The sequence below is a fragment of the Cebidichthys violaceus genome, unplaced genomic scaffold, assembly GCF_023349555.1.
Source record: "Cebidichthys violaceus isolate CVI_PGR_0920_01 unplaced genomic scaffold, fCebVio1.0.p SCAF_8, whole genome shotgun sequence".
Classification (NCBI taxonomy): Eukaryota; Metazoa; Chordata; class Actinopteri; order Perciformes; family Stichaeidae; genus Cebidichthys; species Cebidichthys violaceus.
In genome coordinates, this window is record NW_027176964.1 from 9,439,094 (window position 1) to 9,457,363 (window position 18,270).

General features: G+C 44.5%; 1 protein-coding gene across 2 annotated transcripts in view; it reads left to right on the forward strand.

Moving 5' to 3' along the window:
* Positions 1-18,270, forward strand: part of LOC137866143 (ephrin type-B receptor 1-B) — a 144,741-nt gene that overhangs the window by 28,216 nt on the left and 98,255 nt on the right. For both annotated transcript variants that reach the window (XM_068701843.1, XM_068701844.1), the window contains exon 2: positions 17,932-17,996. In XM_068701843.1, the coding sequence (XP_068557944.1) occupies positions 17,932-17,996 (65 nt within the window). The remainder of the gene's footprint in view (positions 1-17,931; positions 17,997-18,270) is intronic.

The following is an 18,270-nucleotide window of genomic DNA, read 5'->3' on the forward strand; positions in this document are numbered from 1 at the left end:
CCACTCTTGCACATATATGTTCAGACCCGCACTGTGGCCTCTCCTAAAGACTAAACTATACTCTGAACAACAATAACTAAACCCCTTTTGCTGCTTTACAAACCAGAGTTTAGACAATATGTGTCATGTCTGTCTACTTTTAAGAAGTAGGAAGGTACTGTGACCCTGCTGTGAACCAGCAGTGAGCAGCTCTCATCCCTGCAAGGTACGTGTCTCCGCCTGGGCTTTGAGTTGTAGCTGCCGCGGTCTGAGACCCATTCATCAGCGCTTCATTAAAACCCAAATCGCTTTTTCAGTCCCAACCTTCTCTCCGCCAGCCTGACAACTCCCACATCCTGCCTGCGCAGTTTCTGGGCTGGGCCTGTTGTTAAGAGCAGCTCTGTTCCATGACTCTGTAGCCCCCGCCTGCTTTTATTGAGAATAAGGTGCTGTAAAAAGTACATTACCCACCTGGGAACATCCCTTTGCAGGAATGGCTTTTCACTTGGTTAGCAGCGGAGCAAGGAAGACTCACCTGTGTGACATGGGGGTGGGAGAGAACGAGCGAGACACGGGGCTGTTGAAAGGAACTCTCCAATGGCCTTTTCCTGTTCCGCTTTTGTTTGGAGCTATCTCGCCGTTCCGTGTTATTCAAACCACACAATGAGGTACAAAGCTGCCAGGCTGCTCCCGCTCAGGCCCCCCTACCCCTTCATCCTCCTCCTCCCTCTGTCGTATTATAAGCCATTTAAAAGGTTTTTTTTTTTTTGCAGTGTGTAGCTGTTGCAAGTGGAACCGGAATGTTCACAGAGCCCTGACCATTCTTTGCTTGCAGGGACTTTGTTGACCGCTGTGCCTTTGCTGTGGCAGCTTGGTTAAAGGGCCAATATCTTATCAAAATTGAAGCAAAGCAGTTGAGCAGCTCTATCACATTGTCTCTTTATCACACATATATCACCCTCTCATTGTGTCTCGCTCCCTCTCTCTACTCAGTGAAGTCTGTTCTAGTCTATTAAGTTGAAAGACGTGTTTGAAAGTCTAAGCAATTTGTTTCTCCATTACTGCAACACTTGACTTAAGTGAAATGCTGTAAGTAAGAATGTAGACCAGTGAGTGTTGTAAGTGTATTCCAATGATAATTGTGAAAGGCATTTAGTATTGATTTTTACAGCAAAACAAATACTTCACAGCCAATTGATTCGTTATGGTTTTACTCGCTTGTTCTGCAGCTGCACATGTGGGTCAAACAGATGAACCACAGATGCTAACTAAAGCCTGTGTGAAAACCTTTGGTTTCACATGAGGTAAAAATGCTGAGGTGTGTGAAGAATAAAAGGGATAAATAAAAGTTCAGTTTTTGTACTTGAGGTTTTCTTAATTTTGAAGTACTTTCTACTGTTTTAACAGTGCAGCTTGCGTCCTAGTGGCTGTATTTCTCCAGAACATGCTCATTACATTCACTATGACATGTGACCTTTTCCTCTGGTAAATGTAACACAGACCACAGGGGGGGAATAGGGAAAACAGAATTGCACATTGTGCACCAGTGAGAAATTGAGAGAAATGGCCAGAAAATGCCAGCATTGTTTTTCTTTCTTTTGCATTGGGATCTATCAGCAGCCAAAATACACACTTGCTCAAGCACAGAGAAAACACTTTATTTCTCCACGCCACACAGCCGACACACACTCGCACTCTTCCACCCTCTCCCCACATCCTGAGGGGAAAGGTCAGGTTGAGTGCTGTGTGGGGCGGTGGGCCTGCTTTTCCTCTTGGCTGGCACCCTGCCCACGTCAACAGTCCCTCACTTCAAAAGCCACTAATGCAGCGCTGACAGTGTTCTGACAATGAGTTACTATCTGCCAGCCGTGGCCCCTGTCCGACTGCCGGTCCCACTGAAAAACAGATCTGTGGCGAGAGCAAAGGTTAATCTAGCAGTGAGGCTCCGCTGGCGACTGCCTCCACGGCCATGTGTGACTGAGAATAGGCTGGGAGGAATTAACACTGCTGCCTCGGGGAGTGTTGACAGAGGTGTGTGTGTGTGTGTGCGTGTGTCTGTCTCTGTCTGCTGTATCTGCGCTTCTGTGTGTGTGTGTGTGTCTGTTAATGATGGGAAGTGAGGAAGGGGCAGACGACGAAGTTTGAGGAGGAGGTATTGTGTTCACAATCCATTATCTTCAGGGAAGAATCACGTTGGATAAAGGTTGTTTCATGCCATTTCAAAGATGCAAGGCAAATACCAGCAGACCGTGTAAACATTGCTGTGAGAGTATGCGTGCTGTCTGATATTTGTCTGCTGTATCAATTGCTCTGTCAGCCTGTCTCACTCCATTGTTTTCGTAACCTACCTCTTTTTTTTATTGTTTATTTTTTCAAACATCCTTCTTGTCTGCCATTGCGGCTCAATGAAAAGCACAATGCAACCAAAAGGCTCCTGCTGTTTGCTCATTTACTTAAGAACATCCCTGTTGGTGTATATTTGTATATTTATGTCTACATTTGACTGAGTCTGCGAAGGTCAACTTGGTTCATAGCCTCCTGAGGAGAGAGCATTTAAACGGGTCTCCCTACCACTGTGCCAGCTGTCTGTTTCTAGTCCAAACAGCTCTATTGGCTAAGCCCCTGTTGCCACATCATGGCCCCCCGCCTTTTGGCAACAGACTAAGTGTTAAGAGCCTACCATTGTTGGTGTGTGCTAACTCCTATACCTGTTGCTCGTACCTTTACTGTTTTTTCCCCCTCCCTAAATGGTCTTGAAATTAAGAGTTGACATTTTCTTTCACTCCCATCATCCCAAGTGTCAAATGGAGCATGTTGTTGTGAAGCGATATGTTCGAGGCAGACAATAAATCTAATTCCTGACTCCGGATTTTTCAGCTTAGCATATTTGTAGTAATAAGCCATGCATCAGCAGTTGGGGATCTTTTCAAGGATTTGGGGCTTATAAATCACACAGGAGAAATACCCAATTTTGTGGATTTCTCCAGATTATCTTTGTGCAGATAAAGTGGAAATTCATGGATAAATAAGAAAAGATAAAAGAAAGCATCAAGTCGTGCTGGCTCTGGCTCATCACAGTCAATTAGCTATGTGAGGCATCTCCTGGAGAGATTTTACTTCAGATAATGCCTCTTCTGTCATCAACCTGTGTGTGTGTGTGTGTGTGTGTGTGTGTGTGCGCATACAAGCAAGTGTCTTTGCTTGGTATTTTCATGTGTGCGGGTGGGAATGTCTGTGGGTTAGTGTGTGTGTGGGTTGCCTGTGCACACACCGGGCAAAATACCTTCATATAGCCCTGCTTGTGAGACGGGCCAGGCTGGAGTGCTTGTTTTCCCACTCACAGTGGGTGTGCATTTCTTTATCTCCTTTGCCTGTCGTGTTGACTGATGGGTAATATGCTAAATGGGGCCTGTGTTTACCTCACCTGTGGCACCGGCAGGCCCCTGTGTGTGCTGGGCTGTGACAGGGAGCACTAATAATGCTTTAACTGCTCTGTCAAACTTCAATCACATTGACACAAGCTCTGGTGTAGCACACTGTCCTGTTGGCAGAGGTGCTATCACCGGACAGATGTAGGTGAATTGTGTCCCAGTAGCTACATGGCAAACATTGACTATGCACTGGAGATCAGGGAAATGGGCTGTGCAGTAGCAGCCCATGTGCAGATGTGCATTTGAGTGTGTGTATCTATATTCATCTGTCTAAGTATGCAAATACTCAATATGTGTTTGCATATGTGCGCGCGTGTGTGTGTACGTGGCGCTTTCCCCCCTCCCCCTCCATTTATATGTGCGTTTCTGTCGCACGGTTAGTGGAGCAGTGAGGCCATGCAGCGAGTCTCTCTCCAGGAGTTTGTGATTTACGAACCTGATGTGAGCACTTCTGCCCGCCTCCTGCATAACATCCCCATTAGAGACCGCGGACACTGTGGCTCTGTTCATCACGTAGCCCCAGCGCACCTGGGGAGAGGAAGAGAGAGGGACAGAGAGAAAGAAGGGGGGAATAGGGAAAGAAAGAAGAGATGGCACAGTGCATTATCTCACCATCGCCTGATGCCTTTACAGAGACCATGATCAACTACATCTGTGTACAGCTGAGCAGAGAAAAAAAAGTGGAATGGGGATGCAAAAGTGCGGGGAAAAAAAGCAGGGACAAATAGTCTACCCGAGCCAGCCACAGCCACCACAGCAGTAGCCATAGGTCTTGCCAAAGATTGCGAGTTGCCCGCCTCGGTCCTTCATCTCCTCTGGTTCTACTTTCTGTTTTTTTTTTTTGGTCTACTTATGTTTTGTACCTGTGTTTGTTTTGGGCTGTCATGGTCATTATGTGGAGCGAGCTGTCAAGGGACACACAGGCTAACAACACCCCTGGGGAAGAGAAAAGAGGAGTGGTAGTGTGTGAAAACTCTCTGGGAGTCATTCCAACACCCATCTACATAATAACTGCACAACCGCAGATAACAAACACTTCATGAAACGGCAGTCATATTTGCTGAGCATACACGTAAGCCTGGGCAAAAAGCATTTTATGAAATGTACTGTGTATACTGGCACACATTTGGAATATTGCCTTTTATAATAACGAGTGAGATCTTTGTTCTTTCCACCATCGCACAGTGTTTTGTGCTTTATCGCATTTATACAAGTGCTGCATGTACTGAGCTTATGACTAAAGGTACATTGTGTTTTGTTTTTCAATTGCTCATCAGTATTATGGCATACACGTACTGCAGATATGTGTAGGTTAGTTTCCTACCAGCATCTCGTAAAGCAGTCTGATATTGCCTAGATGCATTAAGGCGTTTTATTTGAAACTCAAGCTACCGTGGTAAAAAAAATGATTCAATCAGTAATGATGTGTTAAAAATCTAAATTTGCTGTGTAAAAGTGCAACAGGCCTTGCCTTGAAATACAACAGGGAACATTTAAAATGCACTGACATTCTGTTTCATGGCTTGCTGCGTCATCTAGGCTGTAGTTCTCTTTACCAACACAATATCAAGAAAAATTTACGAACTGTAATGAATGGATAATTATGGCCCCAAACCGTCTGAAATGTAATATGTGGAAGCTTTTAGCATCCAACACCATAGATGGAAAAATCGTGGATACATTTTGAGGCAGCGGAGGCACCGCTAAACAACCAAAATACCACATTAAGACACAGAGACCTTGAGGGACACCACAGAAAAGTCCATGCTGTGATTTGTGTGATTTGGTATTAACAACTTTGACATTTGCAGATCTCTGCAAGAATTGCATTTTTGACAATTGGATGGCAAGCACTTCTGTTAAGGGACCTCTGTATGCAGAATTCATTTTTAGAATAGGCACATTTTTTTTTTTTTAATTGTTTTTGCCCCGAACTGCATAAGCGTAAAGTTTATCAGATAATATGATACCAGAACCTTCTTATTGCTCTAAAACTGAGCCTGCTATAGCCTCTGACAGTTCGCAAGGAGTGGAAGAGGTTAATTCTGCAGCAGATTAGGCTGTGTGTGTGGCATCTGAATGAATTTGAACATATACTATGTCGATTTTCACACTTCATCTTTTGAAAAAGTGACAACCCTGCCATATTAGTCATTAACTTAGATAAATCGTATCGAAGAGAAGTGATCTTAGTCGTTGATTAAGAAGCTTAAGTCAGTTGTGTGGATATCAGTGGAAGGTTTTAATATCTGCTGCCCCAGAGGCTTTTTCAACCTATTCAAGATCTGCATGTAACATGAATCATTACCATTGTTGACATAACAATGGTCCAATTTATATAAAATGTGCAAATGAAAGACATTAATATGTTGCAAAATGTGTCTCCTTCTGTGTATTCATATCTATGTGTATAATTTTATGTGAAAAATGTGTTAAACCCTCCCACCCGCTGAGCCTTTTTAAAAAAAAATGTCAGTGCCCGACTTACATGTGGACAGGGTGGAGTTAACTGCATCAGCTTGACAACACCGCCATTGTTTTACATAACAAGGATTGTCTCAACGTTTTGGCACACAGAAGTGCAGTAAATCTTCGCTTTGCCCTCCGAGCAGCTTCAAACAAATACTAAGTATTGCATACAATTTCTCCTACACAACACACCCAAAGGTGTTATTCCCGCCAACGCAAACGCTCCTGCCATTTCATCTAAAATACAGTAGGTCCTGACGGGGTGCTGTTCTCTCCAAACACCTGCGAACCACTTGTGTCTCCCATCAGAGCTATTTACACCAGCAGCAGATACTCGCGCCCACACAGGACAGACACCTGCATCTATTCTAACTTAGTGACATACAACTGGAGAAATACTTTACCAGCTTGGAGCAGCTTTTACAGCTGTGTAATCTGCTTGTATCTGTGCATTCGTGTGGATGCGTAAATGTGTGTGTGTCTCAAGAGTGAGCAAAGTGAGCAGAGAGCGAGTGTTTTTCTGCCACAGCTTCTTACGCGTGAAGTAAAGGAACAGCTTGAAGTGGGTCGGCGGCACTACATATTTAACGAGGCGTCTCAGCTCTTTAGCTTCACCGTTGTCGAGCAGTGAGCAGAGTGTCGCACTTTGACTTTCGGGAGCACGCCTCACGTCACGCCAGCAAACGGCCTCATCTGGCGGGCCTGAGTACAGCGCTGCCTGGAAGCTCTCTGCTTTCCTCTGGCTGGCACTTCTTTAACTGAGAGGGTAACCACAGGCTGTCTTACTGCATCCAGAGGCTCGCCCTCTGATCCACCCATGTTGTCTCCGTTACATCAGCCGTCAACAGAGGGATCGGAAGATTCAAAATGGCAGGTTGAAAAAAAAAGGGGGAAAAGAAGAGAAGTGTGTGGTGAATGTTGCCTCAAAGATGACAGCTAGTACCGGCACAGCTATTGTCGAGAGAGCAGAAAGGGCCGGAGGGATGGCTGATGTTAGTGCTCCCCTCTAGTGTCACTGGACAGCTGTGACATTTCGGGCTGCGCTCCGGGCCAGAGATCAAGCGCCCGAGTATCCTGGATGCCAAATCAGATGAGGTCAGATACAGTGTGGGTGGGTGGGTGGGTGGGTGGCAGCGGCACGAGATCAAGATCACCCACACTCTCCCTGTGGCAAAACAGACCGAATGAAGTGTGTGTGAAATGACATTTGCTCTCCCAGCAGAGGCTTAGCATTCAGAGTGGCTCGGAGAAAGAAGAGTGAGAAGAGAGCAAGAGAGATAAAGAGAACAAAGGACTGATTAAAAAGAGGAAGCAAAGGAAAAGAGTGGGCAGGTTGATGGTGGGAAATAAAAACAGCAGCATCAAATGGAAGGACATCAAACACAAACTCCTCCTGGAAACCAAACCCATCAGCCTTTTTCCGCTTTTTACGGTTTCCATTCCCCAACTCTAAAGAAGCACTGAAACGCATAGAGGACATGTACTGTTTTCCACTGCAGGATAGAAGACCTCCAGACAAATATACTCAAAAAAGGTCTGTCTCTTACTCCCCAGAGGTAAAAATTATCTCTCTTTCCTTCCTTCTCTCTTGTTATAGATTCTTATTGGAGAGTCTCACCCGCCTCTGTCAGCCTGATGCTAGAAGGTCAAGATCCTCTGCTGAAAGTTTCTCTTTTAGCCGCAGGACTATTTTCTATCTGTTATTCCCCACTGCTGTATGCAGACTCCAGCAAAGCCCCGGAGGAAAAACAAAGCCCATCTCCAAAAATATATAGACTTCCCCAGGCATGTGAGCATATGCTGCAAGAAGGTGGATTTAGTGTTTGCTTTTAATGGAAGCATTGTGTTTGCTCGGAGGCATTTGAGAGGCCACAGACATTTTTTTTTTTATGGAGATAGATAGCGAGGAATGAGAGGTGATTTCAACCTGAGAATGTCTGCGGTCGGCAATAGTTTAGCCAGACTCTTGGGATGTATTCGCCGCTTATGTGCGTGTGTGTGTTGTTGGTGAAATGGCGCATATGTGTGTGGTGGAGCTACACTAACGAGATCCCAGAAGAACACCTCATTCGCAGTTAAGGGAGTGAGATCACACCGCGCGTTTCCTCTCATTCACACCGGCTTAGCCAGCACTGTCCCTCTGGTGAAGAGCACGTGGTTGGGGAATACCGAACTGAGGCATCAATTACCTGGATCTCACTACGTCGGTCAAGGGAGAGCGGCAGCTAAATTGAATAACACTTTCCCAATTGCATGTTCGCCTATGTGCATTCACGCACATGCAAGCGCTGACCCACACACACACACACACACACACACACACACACACACACACACACACACTCACTCACTCACTCTCATGGAAAACAATCAGCGATCCATCCCAGTGGCACCCTCTCTCGACAGGGTACACTAACCACTGCTCACCGCTGAGATTTCCTCCTCGTGAGAAATAGACGTGCGTCATATGATTGACTCACTCACACTTCCATATGACTGTTAAATCGTCTTATACGCACAGTCAATTCAAGCTCAGTGCCTTTCCCCGAGCCCCATGGGCGCGGGTGATAATTTGACTTTTATTGAAATTCAGCTCCAGTGGGTTCAAGGTGGTTGAAGGTTGTTCTTTTACTGCCACAGATGAGATGGATGGAGAGAGCGCGGCATCAAATCGTCAAGGCTCCATCTCTCTCTGCCGATGGGGGGATTATTCTGGATGCATCCAAACATGGTTAACAACAGCGTTTAATGAGATTGGATGTATAGCTCGCTGGTGTTTGCCTATGCCCCCTTGAACACAGTCTTCTTTATTACTTTCCAGGGGTGCATTGCCTTGTTCCTGAGGAGAAACTAGCAGGGACAGAGGTTAATCCGTATCAAGTTATTGTTTTTTCTACGGCCCTGATAAATGCCACCCAAAGTTCAGTCAGACTCTGAGGGTGTCCCAGTGGAGGTGATATAGAAGGTGCAGCTGGGCCGTGCTGTGTTTGACGGCTCTTGTGAGCATGCATATACACATCGTGCCTTTCTTTTTGTGCATATACATGTGAGACTTTCTTTTATCCCTCTGTGTGTTTCTTTTTTTCCTGCTGTTGGCGTGATGTTTGTGTGAGTGCGAGACAGTTTTGTTCCTGTTTTACTGTTCATAAATATTGCAAGTGCCACACAGGAGCAGAGTGTATCTTTTGTACGTTCAGGCGGCAGGACAGAAATGGGGTCAGGAAATTTCGAGGAAATGATGTGACTCTTTGCGTTCAGCGCGTTAGATCAATTTCTGTATAAGATAACGCAGGCCGCTGCCACATGATGCCCGCTCTATCGCAGTGTCTCTCTGATTAATCCTTCCATATCTCTCCTCTATAGAACTACAGACCTTCTTCCCTCTCCCTCTCTCTCAGTCCTGTCCTTCTCTTTTACTTTATCTCTCTATTTCTCTTGGTTTCTCTCTGCCCTCCATACTGGCTCCGCATATTATTTCAGTTCAATTGTGTGAAAGAAGTCAGTCAGTTCTATCTATTTCTTTGCTATGAAATGCAACCAGGCGAGTCACGGCGAGATGCCGTCAGAGACACTGTGCACACATTTGACATTCACTCTATTGATTCCTTTATTTCTCTCTATTTTTTGCACTTAGTTCTTTCACCCCTCACTCTTCAACAGCATGCATACTCACACGTGGCTTGCGCTAATGACGATTCCTACTGTCTTAATTAGAGTGAAGGACTGCAGTGGGAGCTAATTGAGTGACATCATTTTGTGCACTCAGCACTATTTCCTGGTCTGGTTGAAAAACAAAGATGCTTTAACTCAGCCCCGCGTAGCCCATTAGCTATAGCTTATACTTCTAAATGTCAGCCTCACACAATCCCAACGCGACATGCACACAGTTCTTCTCCGTCAGTCTGCTTGTGTCTCTAGCCAGCAGAAGTGATGATAGGGCCAAGTCATGGCTAAACCTTAACTTTCATTTGTGAAGTTTAGAAATGTCAAAACTATAGTGGATAGACTTTCATTGTCAAGCCATTCTCCTTACGGGAAAAGGTTAAATTACATTGCCATTTTTTCCCCCTCCATGGTAGCTCTCCAACATAAACAGAGTTTAGCAGTAATTTTCTTATTCACCTCTGTGGGAGCAGGGTAGCGTTTTTTTGCCACAATTGTTGCGCTGTAAAATGATACTCCTTGGGCCCTTATGGTTCACGTCACCCACTCTGCGCTTTTAATTTGGGGCATTGATTGAGAAATTTAGTCGTGTCATTAAAGTGATCAAATTTCTGCTTTTAATGCATTTATTGGAAAGAAAGGGGGTGGGAGGAGTCGCAAAGAGAATAAATGACAGTAGGTGGGTGTGGCTGAGTGATTGGGAAGCCAGCCAAAGCCTTGTTCTACAGCCAGTGAACCATTGGGGAGTAGTCTCCCTCTCCCTGGATTCTGTTTTGTAAGGTGAGGAGCCTGATAAGAGTTGTAATTACCTCATTTTACTGCAGTAAATTGCCAGGTTTCTTAAAAGCAGACAGACTGGCTGAGGTAATATCAGCAGTAATGAGTATTGTGATGGTTGTGGGAGGCTAGCGCTGCTTCCATCTGGATTATTGCTTGGTCACTGCTGCTGGTCTGCTGCTACAGCAAGCCTTAGCCGATCCTGGGCTCATTACTGTGAGGTATAAATGGTTTCATATTGAGTTTCTCTGCATTACGTGTTTGGCAGCCCAATAAGTGTGTATGTAAGCATTAACCTTGCAGAGTAAGATAATATATACTCATTTATGAAATACACATTTTTTTTTCCAACATAGACACATTTTTCCAACAAAAAGACATTTTATGTTCACATTTTCTAAAATTAGCATTTTTAGAATTAGGATAAAATAATTTAAGAGATCCGTCTAGGAGCTGCATGTCAGTGTGAATAAAAAATGTCAGTGCGAATAAAAATAAATAAATAATGAATGTGCTTTTCTGTGCTGTATATGTGTAAACACATGCAATGTTGTCTATTTTCCTTTCCAAAAGGATGGTGAGAAGAATTATCTTCACTGTAGGGGATGTGGGAGACAACAACAAAAATATTAGCTTTTGATTGGTCCCTGCGAGGATCCATTAAATGATGGTCTACTAAAGTAACTGCAGAATTCCCTAAGCGGTGTCATCACTGCCAGACTCACTCCAAAGCTCTACATGAGGGGCGATCATATTTCTGCTGTGTGCGTCATGAGCAGAGAGAAAACGAGACATTTTAAATGGTATATCTTCTGTCAGAATGCTGAACACCGAGTTTCACCAGATTATGTTGATATAATTTAACCTTTTCATGGAGGCGTTAATATCCCCTCTGTTTGGCCTGAAACTGATACACATGTTAGGAAATATTTTGGAGATTTGCTTAGCTCACATTGATCTGTCTAGCATAAACTCTACAGCCCCACCATTATGTAGTTTAGCTGTTACCCATCTTTGCTCCTTACCGCCTTCTTATTTTGTATAGAAGGAGGATTAATTGAAAGTCTTTTGCACTTACGCTAAAAGTAATTAGGTTGTTAATTTTAATTGACCCATAGGATGGGACTAATTCTTGGTTAGATTCTTCCTATCAGTCTCTGGTAATGGTTACAATATAGAAGAACATTGGTTTCCTCTCCTTTACATCCAGTGAGCTAGAAAATTACTTGTAATTTGCAAGCATTAGAAGAAGAGAGTTTTTGATTGGGAGATTTCTTTTGTAATAAGCACAGGCCAATGTGTCACATCAGAGAGCCCCGTATGAAGCCTAGAGATCCTCTTCTCAGTCTTGCCTCCGAGACCGATGCTCACAAGGAGTGTTTGTGTGTATTTTGGGTGTGTCCCTTCTCCTTCTTATCCTACATAGAGCTCAAAAATGAAGAGAAATCAACCCCCCCGTAGCCTGTCATTAACAGGAGGCAGAGATAAAGAAAGATAAGGGGAAGGAACGGAAGAGAGAAGGCAAAAAAATAGACGGGGGGGAAGTGAAGGAGATGAAAGACAGTGGTAAATGGAAGAGACACGCAGAGATGAGGAGGAGAAAGGATGCACTGGGATTAAGGAGAGAGGGTGAGGGAGAAGAGGGATGGATGCGTGGGAGAGGAAAGAGGGAGGAGAAGAAGAAGGTTGAGGTAAAGAGAGAGCGAGAGGAGGGTGGGTGGTGGGGTTATGATGAATTAAAGATGACACTCACCGGCAGCCTGGTTTCTAAAGATCACTCTGTCTGCTAATGCAATGTTAATGCATGCAAATGATGTGCCTAACCTCTCTCCCCTGACCAGGAGAGGGAAAGGGAGAGAGAGAATGAAGGAGAAGGAGAGATGGAGAGGTGTAAAGTGTGTGTGTGTGTGTGTCTGTATGTGTTTGTCTGTATGTGTGTGTGTGGGGGGGGAATTATGTACAAATGTGCTGTTTCAGTCCCACGCCTATAGCTGAATGAGTAACTGACCACGCGGAAGTGATTAGATGCGTAAGTCTGTTGTCACCAACCTCTGGGTGTGCATTGGTTGTGTCCCTGTCTGTTTGCCAACCCCGCCTCTGGGTTTTCCTGCTTCCCTTCCAAAGCGACTCTTTTACAAACCGGTAATAGTGGCGAAAGAGAGTGTGGCTGCTCACCCAGTGCCGCAAGGTTGAATCTTAACTTTTATGCGACGTGGCAGCCCAGATGTGTCAGGCTAAGAGAATGTCACCTTGCTGTGATGACAGGATAATTTCATCAGGTTCTGCAGATGCTGCATGTATAATAATTTTTCTGTCTTGCGAGGCATTCTTCCTAACATCTGCTGCTGATCTCACTTTGGCTTCTGTGAATCCCCTCCTCTGTATCTCCTCTCATCTCTCTGCTTTTTCTGTTGTCCCCGAGACCCGGTCTTCTTTCATGCCGAAAATTTTTTTTTCACTCAGCCAGAGCGAGTGTCTGCGAACCCAGAACACTGTTAATATGGTGTGTGTGTGTGTGTGTGTGTGTGTGTGTGTGTGTGTGTGTGTGTGTGTGTGTGTGTGTGTGTGTGAGTGCGATCTGTGATTTGTGAGCCTGCTCATTTATTCTGTCTGTGGCTCACCGAAGCGGGACTTGTGTATCCCATCACTCCCAGCTAATGTCTCCGAGGTTGGCAGATTATTTTCTGTTCAATTTTCAAATCAGCCACATTGTCATTGCTGTCTTCAGGGAGACATAGAAGTAACGTATTTCTTTTGATGTATTTCTGTTGACTGTTCTGTATCTTCTATTTAAAGCGAAAAAGTCTTCAGTATGAGTGACACAGCTTTGGTGTGACGCGGATTATAAAAGTCTCACATCTATGTTCGTAAGGATTGTCTTCTCTGTTGAACACGGTGACTTAATCAAAGACATCACTTCTTTCATATTCTTTTCACCCTGAAGCAGTGCTTTGCCATTAACCCAGTTACACTTTTGAAATCAGCTCAATGATCTTGACCATGTTGGACTTGAGCTGATCCTATCCATCAATAAACAATCTTTTTTTGGGCGATTTCCCAGGTTGAAGTGAGTGAACAGTGTCTGTCTGTGTGACAATCTTCCACACGATTTGTTTCGAAAACACTTCGCTCTGTCAAAAATGTTCCCTTTTTATTCATAAATCCCTCGAGTGGACGGCTGATTAGTTTGGGAGACGCAGCAGCCTTTTCTCATGTTTGTTTGTCACTTTGTTTTCAGCCCTGTATTAAGATGCCAGGCTCAGCAGGCTACCATGGGGCTTCATCATTGTTAAGTGCTCATTTCAATCCCGCTGATTTCGTCTTTTGGTTTTTCATCTCTGTCTCTCCTTCTGTCTGTACATTCCCTTCCGTACCTCCCTCTCTTGGTCCTCCCATCTTGAATCAGTTGCGGAGAAAAGATAAACCCCTCTTAAATAATGTTGTTCAAGGCCCTTTGGATCTTATTTCAGTTTGTTGCTACAATCTCAAAGAGAAGCCCCTCTCAGCCCTGCATCCAGCATCTGGACATGATTGTCTCGTTGAATTACAAAGTGTGCCAGCATCCTTGAACAGGAGGACATAGAAGAGGGGGATGAGGGGGGGGTTAAAGGTCAGATGAATGGAAAAGATGTGTTATGGGGTTGGAAGGGAAATCTGCAGAGAATTGTCTGCCATATTGACTAAGGAGTCGTGCTTCAGAGAGGCGCTTCAGCACATGTTCTATCGACCAGCAGCCATACAATCATACAGACATGGCCACAAAGGGCAGAATCACACAAACATGTTGCCATTCTCACTTGCAACCCATAGAATTGAAGTCATACATATAGACTCATATAGGATGGAGAGATTGGCCAATCTAGACCTGCTGCTCTTTATTTCTATAGATGTTCTTTGTCCCAAATGCGAGCATCCATGTGTCTGTGATGTATGATGCGACTGCTTGCTGACGTGTAATTGTGTGAAGAGGGCTGCCTTTATTGATCTGTAGCGCAAGGCCCCATCAATGTTTAATGCAGTCTCTCTCGCTCCCTCATTTCTCTCCCTCCCTCCCTCTGTATCTGTGGAAACAGCCTACCATTTGGTATTGATCTACCACTTGCTACTAATGAGAAGGAGCTGTGCTTTCTGGCATTGGAAGCTGTAGGCCTTCGGTCGAGCCTTTATTTTGGCTCGGCTTGAGACTTCTGGGTTTTGACTCGTACGCTGGCAAAGTATCAGCTTGAGTGAGCCTTACACAATGAGCCAACCCACTTCCGTTGTAGGTTTTAGAGTAACTAATATTCTGCAATGTACTCACAATACATCCTCTAGCCTTGCGGCTCTTTGAATCCATTCAAGGCAAGCTACCTTGACACCTACAAGCTATTGTTTTCCAATTGATTTATGACATAGTCAACATTAGGCTCTCTATATTAATAATTTTCCCACAGACTGAACTGCTAGTGAACCTGGCTGTGTTTAATTTATTGGAGCTTGCAGGTGGAGCTGACATAGCAGAATATAAATGCAGGAGAACACACTCTGGGCTACCCTCCAAACATGAGGGACTACAGCGAGCTGTTGTCTTTCCTTGTCTTCCAAATGACTTGGTAAAAACTGAAAGAGGGTAACGGGAGGTGCGGTCAGATATAACTGCGATCAAAATCAGGGAGCCATTGAAAGGGAGGACTAATAGTTTTTACGAGGGTTTTATGGTCTTAAGCTGAGGAGTAACCCAGCGTTTAGCTACTGGAACCCACATACAGCGGAGAGAGATGAATTCGAGGAAATAGGTGTCTTAAAATGCTTAAAATACAAATGTACAGTTACCCAAACAGAAATGCCGAATCCCAATAATATATACATAATAATTTGTTTCTGTGCCTTTTTTTTTTATATACAAACCTAATTGTTTCCTAAGCCCAGGTCATAGGATGAATTATAATTTCAATAATAAACTAAACCTCTTGTAATTTTGAAAGAGCCATCTTTTCTAATTAATGTGGGTTGCTCGTTTTAAAATAAAACTCTTCAAATCCACTTACGATTAAATGGGTGAATGGTCCACAAAACAGCTCATTTAAAACGCACACACATACACGTACTCAAGGGACATTTTCGAAATCCCCAGTGCCAGCGGACAGGTGCGCAAGCTATGGCTTGACGGCTGTGTGAGCCCCACCCTGTTGCTAATAACCACTTAGCATACTCCATTTACTCATCTGCTACTCTGATATTCTGCTAATGGTAGACATTCGGTCACATGACACAACTCAACCACCCCCCTCCCACGGGCTTTTGACCTTTTTTTTGTCTCCTTTCTACACCATCTTGTGGCTCCTTCACCCCATCCATTCCTTTTAAAAGGAAATGGGAAATGGCCAACCAATGCCTGTGTGATTTGACTAAAGCTTCTGTGATTTCCCCTGAGAAAGGGTTGGCAGTCCCCACAACGCTGGCTGGCGCTGAGGGCTGTTTCATGCTCCTATCTCCCCAGCTGACAGCAAGTCGTGCAGGCAGGCAGGCGGGCGGGCGGGCTGGAGCTGGCTGGCTGGCTGTGGAAACTAGACAAGACAAGGCTGATCTTAGGGAAATTGAAATACTCTGATGGAAGCCGGGTGTGAACAAGGCTGTCACCGTAGGTGTACACAGAAAATTGCTCTCTGTGTTGGCTGGTGAATGCGAGTGTGTGTGTATGTGCATGCAGCTTGTGTGTGGCTTAATGTGTATCTGTGCGAGTGCTTGTGTGTGTAGCTGAATTACCTGGGCTAATTGGTTTCATGTCTGAGGACAGTTTCTCCCTCTAAGTAGAGATTGAGAATGAAAGGCCTTTTTCTTTCCTACCGGTGCCTTGTCACTCATCCTGTACTTGTTTTTTTACCAAGACCACTTGAACTGCAGAAGACGGGCTTTGAGTGCTCCATCATTTGGAATGATTTCTGAATCACTGCAAGTTCAGTCAGATTCCAAATAAGCAACAGCTGCGGGGTTTGTGCTTCCTGTGGAGGAGTGGGTAAAGGGAGGGTGCTGAGGGCTGGAACCTCTTCTTGAACGAGGACAGCGTCTGCTGGTTACGTCTTTGCATTCAGTCAGAGTGAGATGTCTCCCTTATCAACAACGCGCGTGGGCGTCGCTAGCCAACCGTGTGCTGTGACAGTGGAAGATGTCCAAGCCAAAGACACAGCAACCGCAGTTGCTCATGAAAATTCCCTCACACCCAGTTCTTATCTACTGCAGATCATCGACCAGACATACCAGTCACTCCTCTGTCTTCATTTTCTGTCTGTCTGGCTGTCTGTTTGGTCACAACAAACACAATTGTGAGCATGTTGGCAGGGGACATCAAAAACATGAAATATGCCCTGGTACCCTCTCTATGAGATGAAAGGGTTAGGGCAGAGAATAAACTGTCTGTTACTGGGGAAATTATGAATCTATCATTACACTGCTAAGGCCAACATGTCACCCAGTCCATCACTCTATAGATCTGTGTTTGTGTGTGTGTGTGTGTGTGAGAGAGAGAGAGAGAGAGAGAGAGAGAGAGAGAGAGACAGGGTCATAATAACTGTCATGCTTCTCTCTTCTTTCCTGGAGGTATATCGGGTTTCAAGATATCAGTGTGCCAACAAGGCAGATATTAATCAAAACGGGGCTGACAAACGTCTTGGGTGAGCTGCCAGACTTATTTGTCTGCGGTGTGTCACTGCGGATTAGCTAGAGGTAATCTTTGTCTTATATTTCATAGGTATGGGACCAGATAAGACACCTTGTGTAATGCAAGTCCAAAATGTGGTAGATAAATTAAAATCTCCTCTGAACCTTTCCCCTATGGCAAATTTTCCTTTTTGAGGTTGTAGCATTTCATCGTCGTCATTTTTGTTTGCAAGCAGTGCGCCATACCATAAAGGTGCATCTTGAGATTTTGTGCAATACTCAGAAAATCACAGAGAAACTCGAGACATCTTTGTGCTTGTCATTAAAGCTCTCACACACACTGCATGCTTTGGAAATGTATTACATTGCTGTGGGTTTAGAAGAACTGACACAAGAGTACAAAACAATTTTTCAGTTTTATAAACAATGACCTCGCCTTGGAGGGCTCCCTCTGCGTTTGTGAAGCCACTTTCTTTGCGTTAACAATGTGACAAAGTGCAGCACTCACACACAACCGCATGCAAACCCACACAGTGTTTCTCATGTGCACACAGACAAATACAAAAATATCCACTCGGTTTTTTTTTTGTTTGTTTTTTTCACAAATGACTGCATACCGTGCAAATGCAGCACTCACACAAACAAAGGCAGGATGCACATAGTGTAGTTTCATGCTGTCACAGAGAGAACACAATACAAAGCTCAGCATTTAACAGCATGACAGAGGCTCTCAGACATTCCTTCCAGCAAAGTGCCAAAGCTTTGTTTCCATGTCTCTTGTCTTACTAGAAGTCTAGCGGAGATGGATGAAACGCTCTGAAAGATTCATCTCCTCTCTGTTCATCAATGATTGTGTCAAGTGATCGCTGGGGCTTGAATGTGGTTCAACTCTGTGGAATGATACTCAAAATAGCTTTTCTGAGGCTAACCGCTGTCTTTGTCTCTCTCTACCTCTGTTTTTCTTTCTTCTTTGCAGAGACCGTGATGGACACTCGGGTGGCCACAGCTGAACTGGGCTGGACGGCGTATCCTAATTCTGGGGTGAGTTGGTTATTGTCAACACATACGCATCCTGACTAAAAAAATGGTTTCAGAAGTTTCTGTTCAAACTCTTTCTGTTGGGATGAAGAAACACAATGTGCTCATAGAGATCTACAGTCAGCCAGACAAATAGACAGGAAGGCAGGCAGGATGGGAGTATAGACTTAAGTAGTGCCCAATGAAGCTCCTATTATGGGTATTATTTTCTCTCTGTCCCAGCTCATAATGACTTAATGATATAATGGGTCCACGTAAGCCCCAGACACAGTACCTA